This window comes from Polistes canadensis, unplaced genomic scaffold (genome assembly GCF_001313835.1).
Source record: "Polistes canadensis isolate GaletaPanama2010 unplaced genomic scaffold, ASM131383v1 scaffold_451, whole genome shotgun sequence".
Taxonomy (NCBI): domain Eukaryota; kingdom Metazoa; phylum Arthropoda; class Insecta; order Hymenoptera; family Vespidae; genus Polistes; species Polistes canadensis.
In genome coordinates, this window is record NW_014569998.1 from 2376 (window position 1) to 19789 (window position 17414).

The window sequence follows — 17414 nt, forward strand, 5'->3', positions numbered from 1 at the left end:
TTTAATAAACACATTCCATATTTAAATAAAGAAAAGTAATTCAATTCGCGTAAAATATATTGGATAAATTAAAAAGAAATATAGAATCGTTTTAATTTCAAGCGCGTATATTTAAATATTCATTGGAAATATTGTAAAAATGGTGATCACACATGAGTATAGTTGGAAAATTGAATATAAAAATCATCGATAAGAAAGAAAGAGAAAGAGAAAGAGAAAGAAAAAAGTTAATATTATAATTTATAAGAACGTTTATCGTATATCCTACGATCCATCTCACCCGGTAGATACTCCATCTTTCATATCAATGTATCCACAATGAAAGCAATTATTATCGGCAGGATGCCGGTGATCCTCTCATTACCTGTTTCCTCCTTTGGATCTTGCGAACGCCTCTCGATGTTCCTTCGAGCGCGTAATGAAACGTAATGCAACGTAATGCAACGTAATAGAAGGTAATGGCTGGATGTGCGCACCCGATATACGCTCTCGTCCTTTCCCTTCTTTCTGCGTTCTCCATCACCTCCTCCTTCTCCACCTCCACCACCTCCTCCTTCTCCTCTTGTATCCTGGAAGAGAGGAGAAACCTTTCCTAAAGTGTTCTCTTGCTTGCATCGATCGAGATCGTCACGGTCTTCCGTTTAATTCGATTACGGACGTCGAATCTATAAAAGGATCACCTGGAAGCACGGATAAACGAAGATTACTATGTAGAAAATCGATTGTCCTTTGATATTTCGTTCATTTTTTAATATAAATAAATGATTTATATTATTATATATTCTAAATAAGGATTATTAATATAAATTAATTTCAAACGAGAGTGTTATCTATATAATTTGTAAAAATTTCATATTTATTCGTTAAAATAGTTATAGGTATATTTAAAATATCGATACGTTTAATAATAATAATATTAATAGTTTCGATATGATTAAAATTGCAATAATGAAAAATTGTTTGTTGAAATATTTTATTAGAGAGATTTTCTATCGACATCGATTCGATCGTTCTCCGCATTCTTGTTCGAGATCTGTGTTTTCGAGACGAAGAAGAGACGTAAAACCGCATGTCGTGGTTCATTCCAGTCGGTACCGCGTCACTCGCTCGCGTGACTTCAATTCAAAAGATTTTTTACACTGAGTAATCGTGGGAAGGAAGATTTACGTTCGCGTTTTGCTGAATTAGCAACGATTTCATCCCTTCATTCGTGCTTGTCTATCAAGTCGTAAAAATGTTTTCGTATACCGTGCAATTATATCATGGAAAAATATATATGATGAGTCAAACATACAAAGATATAAAATAACAATATATCTACTTTTATTTATTTTTTTTTAAATCCATATAAATATACATGCATAAATATAAATTGATATGATTTTTTTTTTAAATTAGAATTAAATTGTACGGTTTAATGAATATATTAGCTGGCTTAATTTGTGCAAGATTTCTGTTTAAAAACATCACGCAGTACTACTTACAAATCTTATCTTCTTTCTTTTTTTCTTTCTTTTTGTTTTCTCGTTTCGAGATCATATCGAATGGAATCACGACAATAAGAAATGATTGATCGTATAAATGATATTATTTCTACGAGACTGGAGGCTATCCTCGGAATCGTCGCGGTAGAAATCATTTCGAATCGATTCGATCGGATCGAATGGTTTTGGTATCGAATAAAATATAACGTGAAACCCCCATGGTCTTCGAGAAACATGGCACGCGCCTTCGTCTATCGTTCGAAAGTAATCATTTCTATACTACGATATAATGCTAACCTACAATTCTAACTTGTAAATCGGGTTCAACTTGTGTGCAAGTTGTCCTTTGTCGATTTTTCTTTATACGATGATTGCCACCGTCGTTTGACATTTTTCATATTATTTTTTAACTTCATTTATTTTTTTTTATTTATCTCTCTTCGAAGAGAAGGTATTCCATTTCATATGATACAAATGGTAATACATATCTCTCTCTCTCTCGTTTTGTGTTTTAAACTCGTTAGGAAAGAAATCTTTTTTCTTCTTTAATCGGTAGACAATAATAATAATCGATATCTCTCTCTCTCTCTCTCTCTCTAAAAGTAACTCAACTCAGTCTATTAAATAAATAATAAAACTGATAGTAGAATAATAATTTGATCTTTTTTAATTGTGAGACATAATTAAGTCGTCATGATGATATATAAGTCATTTTTGTATTATATCTACGTATAGATACCACATAGAATATCAAAATATCTAATCGATAAAAGTAAGGGTGTTGTGTCTTTCTTTTCTTGATATTAAAAAGCCTGAAGCAGTTACCGCAGTAGAATATTATGACACAGCACGATCGATAACCACCAGGCAGCAATTTCAAAGAACCTGGAAAGCATTCGAGCGGAACAATTGTGTGATTTAAGTAGTGGAAGGGAGTCGGCACGCTTCCAGAATTCCAACGACGATGGTGGTGTGTGTGTGTGTATGTGTGTTTGTAGATTGGCTTTGAGATCACGACGAGGAGACTTTCGCTCGAAGAATCCATCGTGAGATCGTTAATGTTTTATAAACGATTGAGAGAGAGAGAGAGAGAGAGAGAGAGAGGGTGGATCGATAAAATAATTTTTGTTGTCGTTGTTGGACGTCTAATCGGCGAATCGTTATTGCAACGATTTACGAACGATTCCCCTTCTTCGTGTCTATTCAAGAATCTCGAGATATGTAGCTCGGTGCTTTATGTCCTCGACTTTTCTTCTTCTAGTATCGACTCTTACCCTAGTAACATCGCTAGCTAGCTAGCTAGCTAGCTAGCTAGCTAGCTATCTGTTATATGTCTAAAAAGAGAAATAGATCGAGAGTAGGAAGCAAAATGTCACGATCGATAATGAAATCGTGCTGCAAGTATGGTCTCTTAGAACAGATCGGCCTTGCCCCTTTCCAATAAAACGCACGATACTATTATAACGTCCGAGTTCGATAATAACTCGAATAGATCGCTTTTTCTAATATATATTTTCTATATATATTAATTTATTATCGAACGAATAATTATATATCGGTCTTCGAATAATTCATTTCAAATAAAAATGATTGTGTATTCCCCAATATATTCTTTTCCAAAAATTCAATTTCCAAATTCATTTATTTCTATTAGAATAAAAATCTGAGCACACGGTTTCGGGTCGAACTTAAAAAAAAAAGATGCTCTTTGTTTTTTTTTTTTTTATTTAGATTTAGATTTACCTATACGATTTCATTTCACGACGTGAGGCTGCTGTTTGAGGTCATAGTTGATCTTTGCTCGATATAATCGAGTACTTTCTCCAGGGTGTATAGCAAAGCTTATAAAACCATAGCATGGCGTGCCACGCGAGAGAGGTTCAGCTTGTCCGATCTAACACGATAAGCGGACTTGAAAACCTATTGTTAGGGGCTCCATTCGTTCTCCGGTTAAATTATCCAAATGCATTCGAATACCGTTCCGCGTCGGCTAACCGTCCGTAAAAGTTTCAAACTTGCACGCTAAAACGTTTTGCCGCCTCCGCCTTTGATTTTGCGTATTTCCTTTGACCGAATGTAAAACAAATCTCTCGGGAGTTCATACACAACGATATATAACATATAAGTACATATATATATATGTATATATGTATCTACTTTGGATAACTATGAGTATATGGCAACCAAGTATCTCTTCTTCAATGCACCCCCCATTGATCTTGATAACGTTTGATTTAAAGTTACACTCGTTCTTTTGATATACTTATATTAATAATAACGGTCTATTAAAAAGAAAGATAGATAGATAGATAGAATGAAATAGGAAGGGATAGATTATAACACAAGTAGAATATATTAGATACATTAACATTATAATTCATAAAGACAAATGAACTTAATGTCTTAGATATTAATTGTTTCCCTTAGAAAATATACGGAAGAGATTGAATCAGAAAGATTTCTATTAGATATTTATCGATTTTTCATTTGAGTTATATCATTTTTTTTTGTCTGAACGCGCGTTAACGTTAGAAAGGTAACCGAGTATCGATCTTATCATAGGTTCATTCACGATAGTAGTAGTCGATTTGCATAGTCTTCCGTGGTTAAGCAAGAAAAATGCGTGTTTAATTAACCCTGATACTTAAACAAATTTAAACGTGCTTTAAAGAGAGATACCAAGAAGAGTAGTTACAATGCGGAAATCGTTTAATTGTGTATGTATACTTTATAAATGTTTGTAAGTAGTAGTAACGTGATTTAATGACCAACGGCCAATGCTTTTCGTGTGTTTTGGCGACAGAATCTTCGTTTAGTTTGTTGTACGGGGTCCATCTCAAATGTTCTAAAATCTTCTCCAGGAAACGTTTGGTTGGCCGTTAAAGAGTATTTAATACGTCGGCTAGCCGATTTGCTTTGCTTTAGTTCGCGATCAATTCTCTAAATTGAGAGCAGTCGCATTTGCCAAAGAGTCACGCTTCGCTAACACTACATTATCGTCGTAGGCGTTTATCTATTTTTCTCTTTTATTCCATTTATTTGAATCTTATATTTCTATTTCTCTTTCTCAGAGAATATTTATCGGCTAATATACATTTCGAGTAGACGGTAAACCATCTCTTATTCTTTTTATTATTCATCTTCTTCTTCTTATTCTTCTTCTTCTTCTTCATTTTCATTTTAGGAGACACTGTAAATATCAACCTTTCTTCAAGATTAATAGTAGTATCAACTTATTCGAATTAACACGGATATAAATATATATTTCTTTTTTTACACAAGATCATTCATTGCAACGATGAATCGTGCGTGTGATGAAAAAGTATTCTTAAAAATCATCATATCATTATTTCTTCTACAATTATCAACATAAATGCAAATTTAGATTTTTTTAAAAAAAAAGAAAGGAATGCAATTGAGTCAGTAATAAAGGGTAGTACATTTTTTTCTCTCTTACAATTAAAGAAATATTTTTTATTGAAATCACATAATCTGTTATTTTAAATAACGTATATAAGCAAAATAAATAACATATGTGTATGAAGATAGAATTTTCACTTAAAATTATTCGTAACAGTAAAGAAGAAGTTATTTCGTTCGCACGATCGGAGTTATATGATGAACGGAATCGGTGGCATGCGCTTTCGACATCATCATCATCATCATCATTCTCCTCCTTGTTGGTTGAACATACTCTTTCTTAGTGCAACACTCTCGTTTCGAATCGGCAAACGAATCTGGAGCGGCCTTTCACTCTCTTTCCGACTCTACATAGTAATTTCGATGAGAAACTTTAAGATGAAGACCTTCAGAAGGTTGCACAAAGAAAGATACCAAGGCTTATTACGATAATAGGAAATATTACAGTGTAACACATATATATATATACATGTATAATCAATTTACTGTATATTATATCTACATAACGTAAAGTTGAACTCGAAAATTACTTGGAAAAAGAGTATCTCGAATATGAAGACATTTTTTAAACGGGATCCACTTATATTCTATCTAACATAAATTACATACATGTCATCGGTTACTTGAACGATGATCATTCCTACAACGAACCATTTCTTTTTCTTTTCTATCATCTTTATGATGATTTATGCACAAAGAAAAAATATATCACAAGACTTATTACGATAATAGAAAAAATATTTTAGTCTAACATATGTGTGACACATATCATACATATAATCAAATCTGATATAGTCTACATTAGACTATATTGAACTCGAAAATCACTTTTAAAAGAGTATCTCGAGTATCAAGGTTTTTTTAACGGGATCTTATTATATATGTGTATACTATCCACCATAAATTATAAACGTGTCATCGGTCACTTGAACGATGATTCTTAAGACGAACCATTCTTTTTTTAATATTTTTTTTTTCTGTTAATCTCTCTCTCTCTCTCACTATCTTTTTTTTTTTTTTTCTATTGCCTCAATGATTTACGATCGCAGTCACGTCGGTTTCGATCGTTTCACCGGGTTACACCTTTAACTTAGCGAACCAAGGTTCCATACTCGAAGAACTAATGGGATTAACCGGCTCGTTGGCACGAAATCGATAAGCGATTTAATTTTTCATCGATGCGTCTTTAACGATTCGGTTAAGATAATTAATCGAGAGAGAGGGAGAGAAGTTCCTGCGAGATAAGTTATTAATAAGATTTGTTTAAACTTTCGTTGGAAATTGTAATAATTATTTTGTTGGTTATATGTTATATTAATTTGTAATRTTTATACGRAAATATAGTTAATAGTAAAAATATGTTAGTATAAATATATATTAAATCTAGTAACACTGAACTTAAGGAAATATTTCAAAAGACATATCTTTCGTTCTTTCAATAACGATTAAAAAATTATGAATTATGTAGTTGTTAAAAGARATAGAAAGAGAGAGAGAGAAGTTCCTGCGAGATAAGTTATTAATAAGATTTGTTTAAACTTTCGTTGGAAATTGTAATAATTATTTTGTTGGTTATATGTTATATTAATTTGTAATGTTTATACGGAAATATAGTTAATAGTAAAAATATGTTAGTATAAATATATATTAAATCTAGTAACACTGAACTTAAGGAAATATTTCAAAAGACATATCTTTCGTTCTTTCAATAACGATTAAAAAATTATGAATTATGTAGTTGTTAAAAGAAATAGAAAGAGAGAGAGAGAGATAGGGGGTAAGGGGTACAACAAGTGGCTGCAATATTTGTAAAGTATATTTTGCTTCTAACGGAGTTGCCAGGTCGAACACGATTCCCCGATAGATCTGAGACGGTGCCATAAATTTAGCAAATGCATTTGCGATCCCTCGTTTAGAATATTTTATGAACGACATAAAGCATGATCTCAACGTAGGCGGATATCCTCGCGGTTCTGCTTGAAACAAGTTCGAATTTTTCATTAAATGTTTCTACGATCGTACTTACTTACACACATACGTATACATATAATATTTATATATATATATATATATTGTAATAGAGTTTAATTGTACGAAGCTTCGTTTTACGATATTTTCTAATACATGGCACAATCTCAAATTTGATTATAATCTCTCTGCCGAAATCTCGTTAGATGGGGATCATGGTAGACGTTTAATAATTGATGATCTACGATAAAAATATTAAATAGAACGATATTATTTCACGATACGCCGCATAATATCATCGTTCCAATCATCTTCTACTATCACCAATTGTGGTATCTTCTCAGAATCATTTTTCTTATTCGATGATATCGAAAACATTAAATTCCTACTACTTAATGTAATAGACATTTGAGACTCTGTAAGAAAATCATTTTTGTGTAATTTAATGTGAGATATTATTAATGATATTTAAAATTAGAAAGATGCATCAATTCGCAGATACTTTGATCTTATTAATTAAATATTACAAACCTTGGGACGAATGTTTTCTCGATACGTAATTTCGTATTTTGCTTAAAAATTTAAAGCAAATTAATCTTTCTCGAAATTTCGGTGTGGTGAATGTATATAAAAGTGGATTAACTGCACTGTTAACAGGAAGTACGAATACGACGACCCAGGCATGAAGTTCCGCTAAAAAGGAAGTGTGATCGTTGGAAGATCTAGAAATGATCGGTGAATATGTCGGTATAGTAAATGGATAGTAATCATAGTGCTTAATTACATTAATTACATTATGTTTGATTTCATTCATCGTTGTTACCTTTCAACGTGAATATTTCTACATGTATGATATTAAAAGGAAATTATTATTACTATTATCATCATCATTATTATCATCGTAAAAGCAAATATATCCTACTAATATCTACACTATAGTGCAAAAAAAAATCTTATCAGAGCACTATCATTACTATTTTACATCATATATCACCATGATCGAATATAAGATAGGTTTATATACCTGGTACAGGATATTTCATCATAGCTAAGATTTTCAAAATGATAATCGGTGCCCAACAAGTTGCATCCGTTAAGACGATCAAGAAGAATCTTAAAGCAAATTCCATATCGCCAGCTGATAATGGGGTTGCGTGACGAGTTCTCCAAATGCTTGCAAACATGCCAACGTAAACGTAGCCGATCGTTATCAGTCTGCAAATGTTAATCGGGTTTCAATGAAATCCGGATCATTGGTTAAACGGTTAAATCACATTAATTCGAGTTACTTCGATTAAGTACCGAATTATTTTCTAACGGTATAGTTGAGTCTTACCCTAACAAGTTAACTCCTAAAAATATGAATGCGGAATATTGCCATCCGATCGAATAAGGATCTTCTATGTGCAAAGGAAAACACATTCCATTCGCCCCATAAAATCTTGTACTGTTCCTCCAATGAATAACTGTATTAAAACATAGTCATTAAATTATTTGATTTCCAAAAAAGAAAAAAAAAAGAAAGAATCTTTAATAACGTGATATACTAGTTAGTTTCAAATTACATATAATATAATCGATAACTTGATGCAATATAAAATATTAAGACAAAACGTGTTTGTGTGTGAAATACTTCAAGGGAAAATTTCGTTCGATAAAAAATGTAAAAACAATTTATTTAAACGACCAGTCATATTATATATATATATATATATATATATATATATATACATACACGATCGTAATAAGTGTGAAAAAGTTAAAACGAAAAAGGACAGGGTTATTTTAGCTCAGACGTGTAATCCATATACGAACATTGAATCATAACGTGTATTATACCTGGAATAACAGCGAGGATAAAACCGATGATCCATATGATCATTATCGATGCCGTAGCTGTCTGTGGTTTCATAGCGTGATGACCTTTCAACGGTGCGGCAATCAGTACGAATCGTTCACAAGACATAAATGATAGGATCAGCACGGATACCTTTGAAATTGTTTTAACGTTTAACCAATTAGATATAATTAATTGAAGCATAGATGTGACCACGTTCTACTTTTTTTTTTTTTATATTTATTTTGTTTAATTTACACTACCAACTCTCTTTAATATATTATATAAAAATTATTTCAATATAATAATGTGAATTATTTGAAATGCAAATATAAATGAAGGTCTTACTTCTGACGAGATCATTGCTAAAACACCAAGAAAGGTGCAGGCCCAAGATGACATCCATGAGTTAGCTTCCTTATTGTAGTTATCACGGAACTGCAAGTCTACCAAAGCGATTATGAACAAGTATACGCCCATCAGCATGTCGGACACTGTAAAAGGGATTACGCACAATGCTATTGCTATAACCAACGGTTCTATGATTTATAGTTGAGTTCATATCGTCGGTGGATCATCGTTGCACCACAGTTGTAAATCGTATCGGCTAATAATATCGCGAAGCATATAATAGTATTCTATGTCTCGACACATCTAACGCGTTACCTACCTTTTATTCGAATTTTTTTCTTCTTCTTCTTTTATTTTCTTTTCTTTCATGATTTATTTCCATCGTTTGAAATCGTACTGTTAATCAGTAGCTACTAGAGACACGCGTGTTTTATTTATTAATATTTATATTATATTTCAATTAAATCAAATTTTGGTGATTCTCGTTGAAGATTAACCAATGATTTTTAATGACAATAAGAAGATTTATTATAATAATAAAAAAGAATTTAATTAATTGTAGAATAATATATCGTTCATAACCAACCGGCAAGATTTTTAATCAGGATACTCAGAACACGATTCTCATCCTTTGCAGTGAATCGTTCCCAAAGTACAAAAGCATTGCCTATAAAAGTTACACAGGAAATTCCCCATACTGCACCCTTCAACATAGATGTACTTAGCAAATGCGTCAAAGAAGAAAGACCTATTATCATAATACAAATATATAAATTAAGATATGTATTATTGAAATAATTTGTATCATTAATTCATCAAACTTACCGTCAGTGGTTGGTGCACATTTTTGCACTTTCGAAGCGAACGTCATACAGTAATGAAATTTTTCAAAATATCTGCAAAACAAAAAATGAAGAAACGAACGAAACGGGTAACAAACAAAATGATGTTTGTATCAATGTAAATTAACATATTTACATAAAATCCAAGCTGGTGAACACATTGAACGAATCTTTATCTAGATTATCCATTTTGATTCCTTCGACACCGCTGAAATAAAAAATAAATTGATATAGAAGAAAAAGAAGATATGTACCCATGATTATGAAAGTAGTCTAACATAAATCAAAATTACAAAAAAAAAATAAGTTTATCAGTTATTTCAAACCAAACTAAATTAATTCAATGTAATTTTTACGATATTGTGAAAAATAAATACTTTAGATAGTGTTTGTTATTTCAATATTATATAGAATTCATTTAATATTCAAATATAATACTTTAAATATCTTGAAACAAGAGATATATGACTTAGACCACTTTAATAATTATGGGCACATATTCAAAACGAAATTTGATATTAATTATTTCATTTAAATAATGAACTAAAAATTTGTAACTTAGATAGAAAAAGAAATTTATATAAAAATGAAATGAAAACTTACAGAGATCGCAGATTAGCCAAAGGATCTAATACATCAGTCGAGAAATCTTCGATCGGGTTATAACCGATCAATCTGTAATTACCAGAGCTTTGATAATCCATTATGAAAAGGATTGTGGTTAAAGGAATCGATTTAAGAGGAAGTTTTGATTTGATTAAGATACGTGACGTTTCCATTAATCGTTGACGCAATGATATATACACGTGGATAAGTACAAGTAAATATGTTTACGACACGTAGGAGATTAAACTCGGTTTACTTACAGTTTCGTGAGATTTATCGTGGTTTTAAACACGTTCGAATGAAGAGAAATGATATAATTATGCGCCAGTTTACTGGAAAGAAAAAAAAAAAAAAGAAACAAGAAAATGATTTATTTAATCTCATATTTATATTATTATCACACGTGTCATAATAATTGTTTTTTCTTTAATTCAGATTTTGCATACTTACACCTCGACAAGTTGTTTTAAATTCTTAAATGCATTCTCATCGATGATCTTAATATGATTATGTTCCATGTTCCTATAAAACACATGATACTTTTGTTAAATATTTCTTTTTTTTTTTTTTTGTTTTTGTAAAAATATATTTCAATTTAATACTTACAACGATTGTAAAGCAGGTACACCGTCGAACATATCCGCTGTTATGGTCTCGAAATAATTCTCACTTAACATTCTGTAATGTAACTTTAATCTACGTATAACGAGGTATATGTTATCGTACTCGATTATTAAATTTAACAAACAGTCTTCGGGGACTTACATTTCTCTTAAAACAGGCAATCGTGGAAGCTTGAAGTTGGTGCTGTTTAAGAAATTTTTACGAAAATCTCTGAAAAAAAAAATACAATCTTGTTCTCGTTTTTATGGGATTTCTTTTTAGCTAAAAAAAAATATCGTATCACGTATCTTACTCACATCAAATCTATACTCGTACTATTTTCGAAATCGGACAAATCGACAGACACTAATTGATTATCCTTGACCCTGAGAGTTTCCAAATTAATTAGACCAACTAAATCTCCGAATTTGATAACGCTTAATTTATTGTTCGATAGGATACTATATATAGCGGGAAGATAATAATATATTTATGATGTAATATTTATTATTAATAACGTACAATTGGTTTTTTTTTTTTTTGTAAATTTACTTACAGCCAAATTAATTTTTTTTGATTTACAAAAGCTTCTTCCTCTATCTCGTTTATGTCATTATAATCGAGATACCTAACAAATAAAAGAATAGTATTAAAAATAAATTAAAAATAAATTAAAAATGTAATATAAAAAGTAGAGCTTACAGTAAACGTAATTGGGTATATTTCGCTAGTGAATCGGCTGGAATTCTTTTAATTGAATTGTTAGTTAAAAGTCTGAAAAAGAAAAAAACGACATGTTCTATATTTTTACAAAAAAAAAAAAAGAAACAGCAATAGTAATATATAAAAAAATATGAAAAAAAAACTATCGTACAATCTGTCGATTTCTGATGACAAATTTCGTGGTATTTCTTCGTATCCTTTGCAAGTTGCACGACATTGATTGTAAATGCATCCTTCGGGAATATCTTCGATCACTGTAAAAATAAAATCAACAACAAAATTTCTAATCATTTTAATAATTAATATATTAGAATTGTCAGTAAAATAACGTTGATTACCACAATCGTCATTTTGCAGCTCTGTAAGTTTATCCTGCTTCAAAAACCAACTCCAATCTCCGTTTAAATCGACTAAAATGTGTAAATGAATAATTTATTTCAAAATATTACAAACTAACGTAAAGCTTTTAATATTTCGTGAGTTAATAATCGTAATGTGATCGAATTGGTAATATTTTTAAATAATCGAATGTTCGTTTATTTTGTATTATTTATCAACTTACCACATAACTCAGCTGTTTCGTCATCCCCATAAGGACAATCATCTACTCCGTTACACCAACTATTTTGTAATTTACAAATTGTAGTGTTCAAACAGGGAAACGTACCGATTGGACAATTATCTGTAATCAAGATTTGGATAATATGATTGAGTAATAATAATATGATTAGTTTATCGAGTAATTTAATAATCGAACGATCAATATCGATCAACAACGGTGTACTTAAATTTCTCATAGATTTTCTTATGTTAGAGTCAATATAATAAACTCGGTCTGTGTCAATTGCAAAAGATTATTTTTAATGAAGTTACGTCAGTCTTCGTTATACGAATCTACTATCTGAATCATTTATCTATCCTATATATATATATATATATATATATATATATATATNNNNCGAGATTCAAATCGAATTTTCATTTTTTTTTCTTTTTTTTAAATTAATCATATTAACTTCGTTTAATCTGACTTTTATATATATATATATATATAAAAGTCAGATTAAACGAAGTTAATATGATTAATTTAAAAAAAAGAAAAAAAAATGAAAATTCGATTTGAATCTCGAAGTTGAATATATTTTATCATTAAAAATATCATACAATATATTATTCCATATTTTCAGTCGATGAGTAACCAGTGTATAAATAATTGATCGTTTCATTATTTCATATTTCACAACCCTCGAGGGTTGTTTTTATCTAATCGAGAAAGATTCGAAACCCATTTGAAATATCGAAAAAAATAACACGTAAAAGCAATCTCATCAAATTCGTAATAATGTGTTGATCGAATAAAACAAAAAAACAAAAAAAAAAGGGAATAGAAAAATAGAAACGAAGTGAAATAGATAAATTATATTAGAACAAAAAGTAATTATATTAATTAACGTTAAATAACAATTAATATTACTTACTTTCATTAAAATAATACATAATCAGAAAGAGCATGAAAAAAGTTAGGATCAAAGACACACCGATCGCTGTTATTCTTTGATATATCATTGCTCGTTAACTTTAGTAAAAACTTTAGTTTGAATATTATTTGACTAATTCTCGGTGCTGTAAGGCTTGTTTTTTTTGATCGTACAAATTAAACAAAATCAATTAGATTGTTCGACACTCCTTCTGAAATTTTTCCACGTGTTCGATTAGCACTCGACACAAGACCGTATAACACTGGTTGCATTAGTTTTCTCGTTGCAAGTTCCAACTAGTACGCACACGCGCTCTTAGTTCTTCTACAATACCTCCATTTTTCTTCATAGATTAACATAATTCGTATTATTTCATTAGAAATTTTATCGATCGATCAAAATTATGATCCTTTCTTCCCTTCATATATATATATATATAATTTTATTTGATCGTATAAGTTGCCACACTTATATTTATACTTTCGAATTTAGTTAGATTTCTCTTTCAAAATTTTGACTATATTTTCTCTATTTTTATTTTCTTTCTTTTTTTTTTTTTTTTTTTTTGGCAAATTTTATAATCAAAGGGATAGTTTAATCGAAGCTTCAACTGGTCAATGTTTAATCACTATACTTTCTAGAACATATCGCGGTTTTCAGATAACGTTACGCGTATGTACACTTTCATTTGATATTTTTCTTCTTTTTTTTTTATCTTTGTATATGATTATCTAATAGATCTAATAGAATAGTCGAATATTTTTTTGTTCAATTTATTCGTACATTGTTTTTTCAAATAAGATAAATATATAATATATATTTTTTATTCGTAGAATATGTGTTGTTCAAGGAAATGCATCTGTCACGTGAACTGCATAAAGAAAATATAATCTTTCTTCGAGACTCTTTCTTCTTCTACTATAATATTATAGAGCACGTATATTTGTATTCTTTTCGGAAAAGTTGCATTTCGTTGCATATGTCAATTTCTTATTCTTACGCGTACGTGACAACGAATAAATTATTAATCCTAATTCAGCTATTATATTCGAATAACTTTGATAAAACGTAGAAAAGTAACGCGAGAATACGTAAACGATTCATTAATAAAGAAACTATCGTGATCGTATGTAATAACATATCTAAAAAACTATCAAGTATAATTTTGTCTCTTTTCTCCTTTTTTTTTTTTTCTTTTTGTTTTCTCAACGAAAGTTTCTTTTTAAGAAAAATATTCGAAAAAAAAAGTGTCAGTCTTTTAGGAACAACCTTCCTAAAAGTTAACCTACCTCTCGAATCTCTTATCGATTTTATTAATTAATTCACACATACCGAATAGATTTAAAAATAGAAAAAAAAAGAAAAAAAAAAATAAAAGTGATGGAAAACGGATACGCGGCGGGTATATTTTACGATGAAAAAGTATTGACCTGGAGTAAACGGCTTTTAACGTTGCCAGGACTTTGGCCAGAAAATCATAACGATTATAGATTTTTCTTTTACGTTTTTTACGTCATATTATTCACCTTTTTAGAACTAGTTGGATTATTTCAAAGTATCGACGATCTCGAGAAAACTCTTCGAAACGTTACACTTTCTTTACCAACTATATTGATCGTATTAAAAACATTAATGTTTAGATGGAAGATGCATCTCGTTATACCGATTTTGAAAATTGTTAATAGAGACATATCCCAAGGATTATATCGTACGGATTACGAAAGGGAAAAAATAGTCTGGTATAATATGGCAGCAACTATGTTTACAACCTCCTCAGCAATGTCACTTTTCTTCGTTCCTACTTTATTTTATGGCAAACCAATTTTCGAATGCATTTTATCCAGTAAGATTCTTATATTTTCTTTTTTTTTTTTTTTTTATTTGTTTTATTATTATATTATATATACACTTTACTCATTTTATAAAAGGGGTAGATTCTTTTTATATTGTTCAATAATTCATTAATTCAATTAAAATTTTATTGATTTATTAACGTTTTTAATATATTAATTAAACTTGAACACTTTCGAAGTAACAAAAAGGAAAAGAAATATCTCCCTTCTCTTGTTATTTTTCCTTTTGTTTTTGTTTTTTGATTCTTTTTCCACAGGTTTCAATAATTGCACGTTACCGTATGAATTACCAATACGAATAAATCATATTTACGAGGTGACAGATGCTCGTATGTACGCGTTGTTTTGTATCTGGTTGATACCAGCCAGTACTCTGTTAACCGTAGGTGCAACTGGCGCGGATAGTCTTCTAGTTACTTTGACGTTTTATCTATGCGGACAATTATCGATTCTCGGGAATCGTTTGAAAAACGTTCATCTAGAAATGGGAAAGTATCATTGCGAAATGAAACTTTTGATCGATCGACACGACGAACTCTTAAGGTGAGATTCGATTTTGCGTTGGAAAAGTAGAAAAAAAAAAGAAAGAAAAATTGTGGCAGGGKGGGGGKGGGRGGTAGGAAGGAAGGAAGGGGAAGGAAAAAAAAAACACATCCCCAGGAATGATAAGATAAAATTGTAAACGTGTCAATTTATTTTTGTTCATCGATACGTAACAGAAAAATGTTTGCTTTTTATTCTTTGAAATAATTGTCATACGTTATTTATTATTTTTAATTAGATTTATATTGGAAACAATATAATGATAAATATATACGAAGATTGTTAATGTAATTTGTATTACAGATTGGCTATGATTTTGAAAAAAGCTTTCAGTTTCCTCATGTTCGTGCAAACGTTAGGTTTGATATGTTCTCTCTGCGTTGTGGCCTATCAATTGTTAACGGTAATTAACAATAATCTGTAGAAATCAAATTGTTATTATGATTCGATGTGATTAGAGAAATGATTAATTATTATATTATTTTATTCTGACAATTTATCGTGTACAATATTATATTTCTTTATATGTATTTACAATCTTCTCTTATTTTCATATGATATTTAATAAAATGATATTTTTTATCTGATTTATTGAACGATGAAAAATAAATTAGAAAAAATGAAAATAAAGAAAAAATTGTGTTCAACTATTTTGTTTAAATATAATTCGAATAATCTCTAACTATCCAATAATAATTTAAATGATATTTTGTTCAATAAATTAATATAATAACGTGAAATAAAACTTCATGAATCTTTTTTAAATTAGACATCGGAAAATGGCAAGGATATGAACACAGTACACTTCGTTTTATATTCCTGTGCAGTTGTACTTCTCGCATTTTGTTATTGCTTTTTAGGAGAATGTTTGATCGAAGAAGTGAGTCGTTGGTTTATATCGAGATATATTTAATAATCATTGCTTTTTTAAAGATACAAATTTATTTCATTATTTTATAGAGTAGTTCCATTGATTTGGCTTGTTATTTTACGAATTGGTACGAATTACCTACGAAAGAAATACGTTCGATTATGTTTTGCATTTCTCGATCAAGAAGACCGTCATATATCACTGCTGGACAATTTTACGTATTTTCTTTAGAAACTTTTGCAATCGTAAGAGCATTGATTTACGAATTTTCGCACAAAGAAGAAGACGATAAAATACAATAATAATATTTTTATATTATAGATCATGAAAGCTTCCATGGCGTATCTTTCCGTTTTGAGGACTATCGCGTAATCCAAGTAAGAATGAAATTCCAATTTCAATATTTTTATTTTCTTATTCTTATATCCACACCTATATGCGAAACAAATTCGTAGAAAAAAAATAAATAAAATATCGAGAGGGGGGAGGGGATGAAGTCACGACGAGAGGGGAAAGAGAAAAAATATCAACTACTTTGTTCTTTTTTTTTTTTTTGGCTGAAGGAACTAAGAGAAAATTTATTTTTGTTTATTTCAGAAGTGTTATACATACAGTGTACAGTTTAGCGAGCTAAAAAAGACGAATTGTTTTGTGCTTCTCGATAAATAATTCGTTTTTCGTTACTATTGCAAAAGTTCGAAGCACACGTTGGTTTTTTTTCCTTTTCTTTTTTTTTTCTTTCTTTCTTTCTTTCTTTCTTTCTTTTTTTTTTGCCGACGTTATATTTCCTACTTAATATGAAATTCGATATTAGATATATATATATATATATATA

At 29.9% G+C, this 17414-nt stretch overlaps 2 protein-coding genes across 2 annotated transcripts in view; one reads left to right on the forward strand and one right to left on the reverse strand.

Moving 5' to 3' along the window:
• Window positions 1-6698: 6698 nt before the first annotated feature.
• On the reverse strand, window positions 6699-15551 carry LOC106792501 (relaxin receptor 1). The gene is made up of 22 exons (XM_014758946.1): window positions 15479-15551; window positions 13313-13655; window positions 12397-12516; window positions 12173-12244; window positions 11986-12088; window positions 11814-11885; window positions 11668-11739; window positions 11429-11572; window positions 11274-11342; window positions 11115-11186; window positions 10959-11030; window positions 10769-10840; window positions 10506-10577; window positions 10039-10110; window positions 9886-9956; window positions 9647-9808; window positions 9058-9203; window positions 8712-8862; window positions 8209-8338; window positions 7897-8087; window positions 7404-7565; window positions 6699-7288 (listed from the first exon to the last, which is right to left on the reverse strand). The coding sequence occupies exons 2-22, from the start codon at window positions 13398-13400 to the stop codon at window positions 7143-7145; spliced, it is 2259 nt and encodes a 752-aa protein (XP_014614432.1). The 5' UTR covers window positions 13401-13655; window positions 15479-15551; the 3' UTR covers window positions 6699-7142.
• Window positions 14693-17414, forward strand: part of LOC106792499 (odorant receptor 82a-like) — a 4520-nt gene continuing 1798 nt past the window's right edge. The window contains exons 1-6 of the mRNA XM_014758942.1: window positions 14693-15155; window positions 15423-15708; window positions 16012-16111; window positions 16478-16588; window positions 16669-16824; window positions 16901-16956. Of these exons, the coding sequence (XP_014614428.1) occupies window positions 14693-15155; window positions 15423-15708; window positions 16012-16111; window positions 16478-16588; window positions 16669-16824; window positions 16901-16951 (1167 nt within the window). The 3' untranslated portion in view covers window positions 16952-16956. The remainder of the gene's footprint in view (window positions 15156-15422; window positions 15709-16011; window positions 16112-16477; window positions 16589-16668; window positions 16825-16900; window positions 16957-17414) is intronic.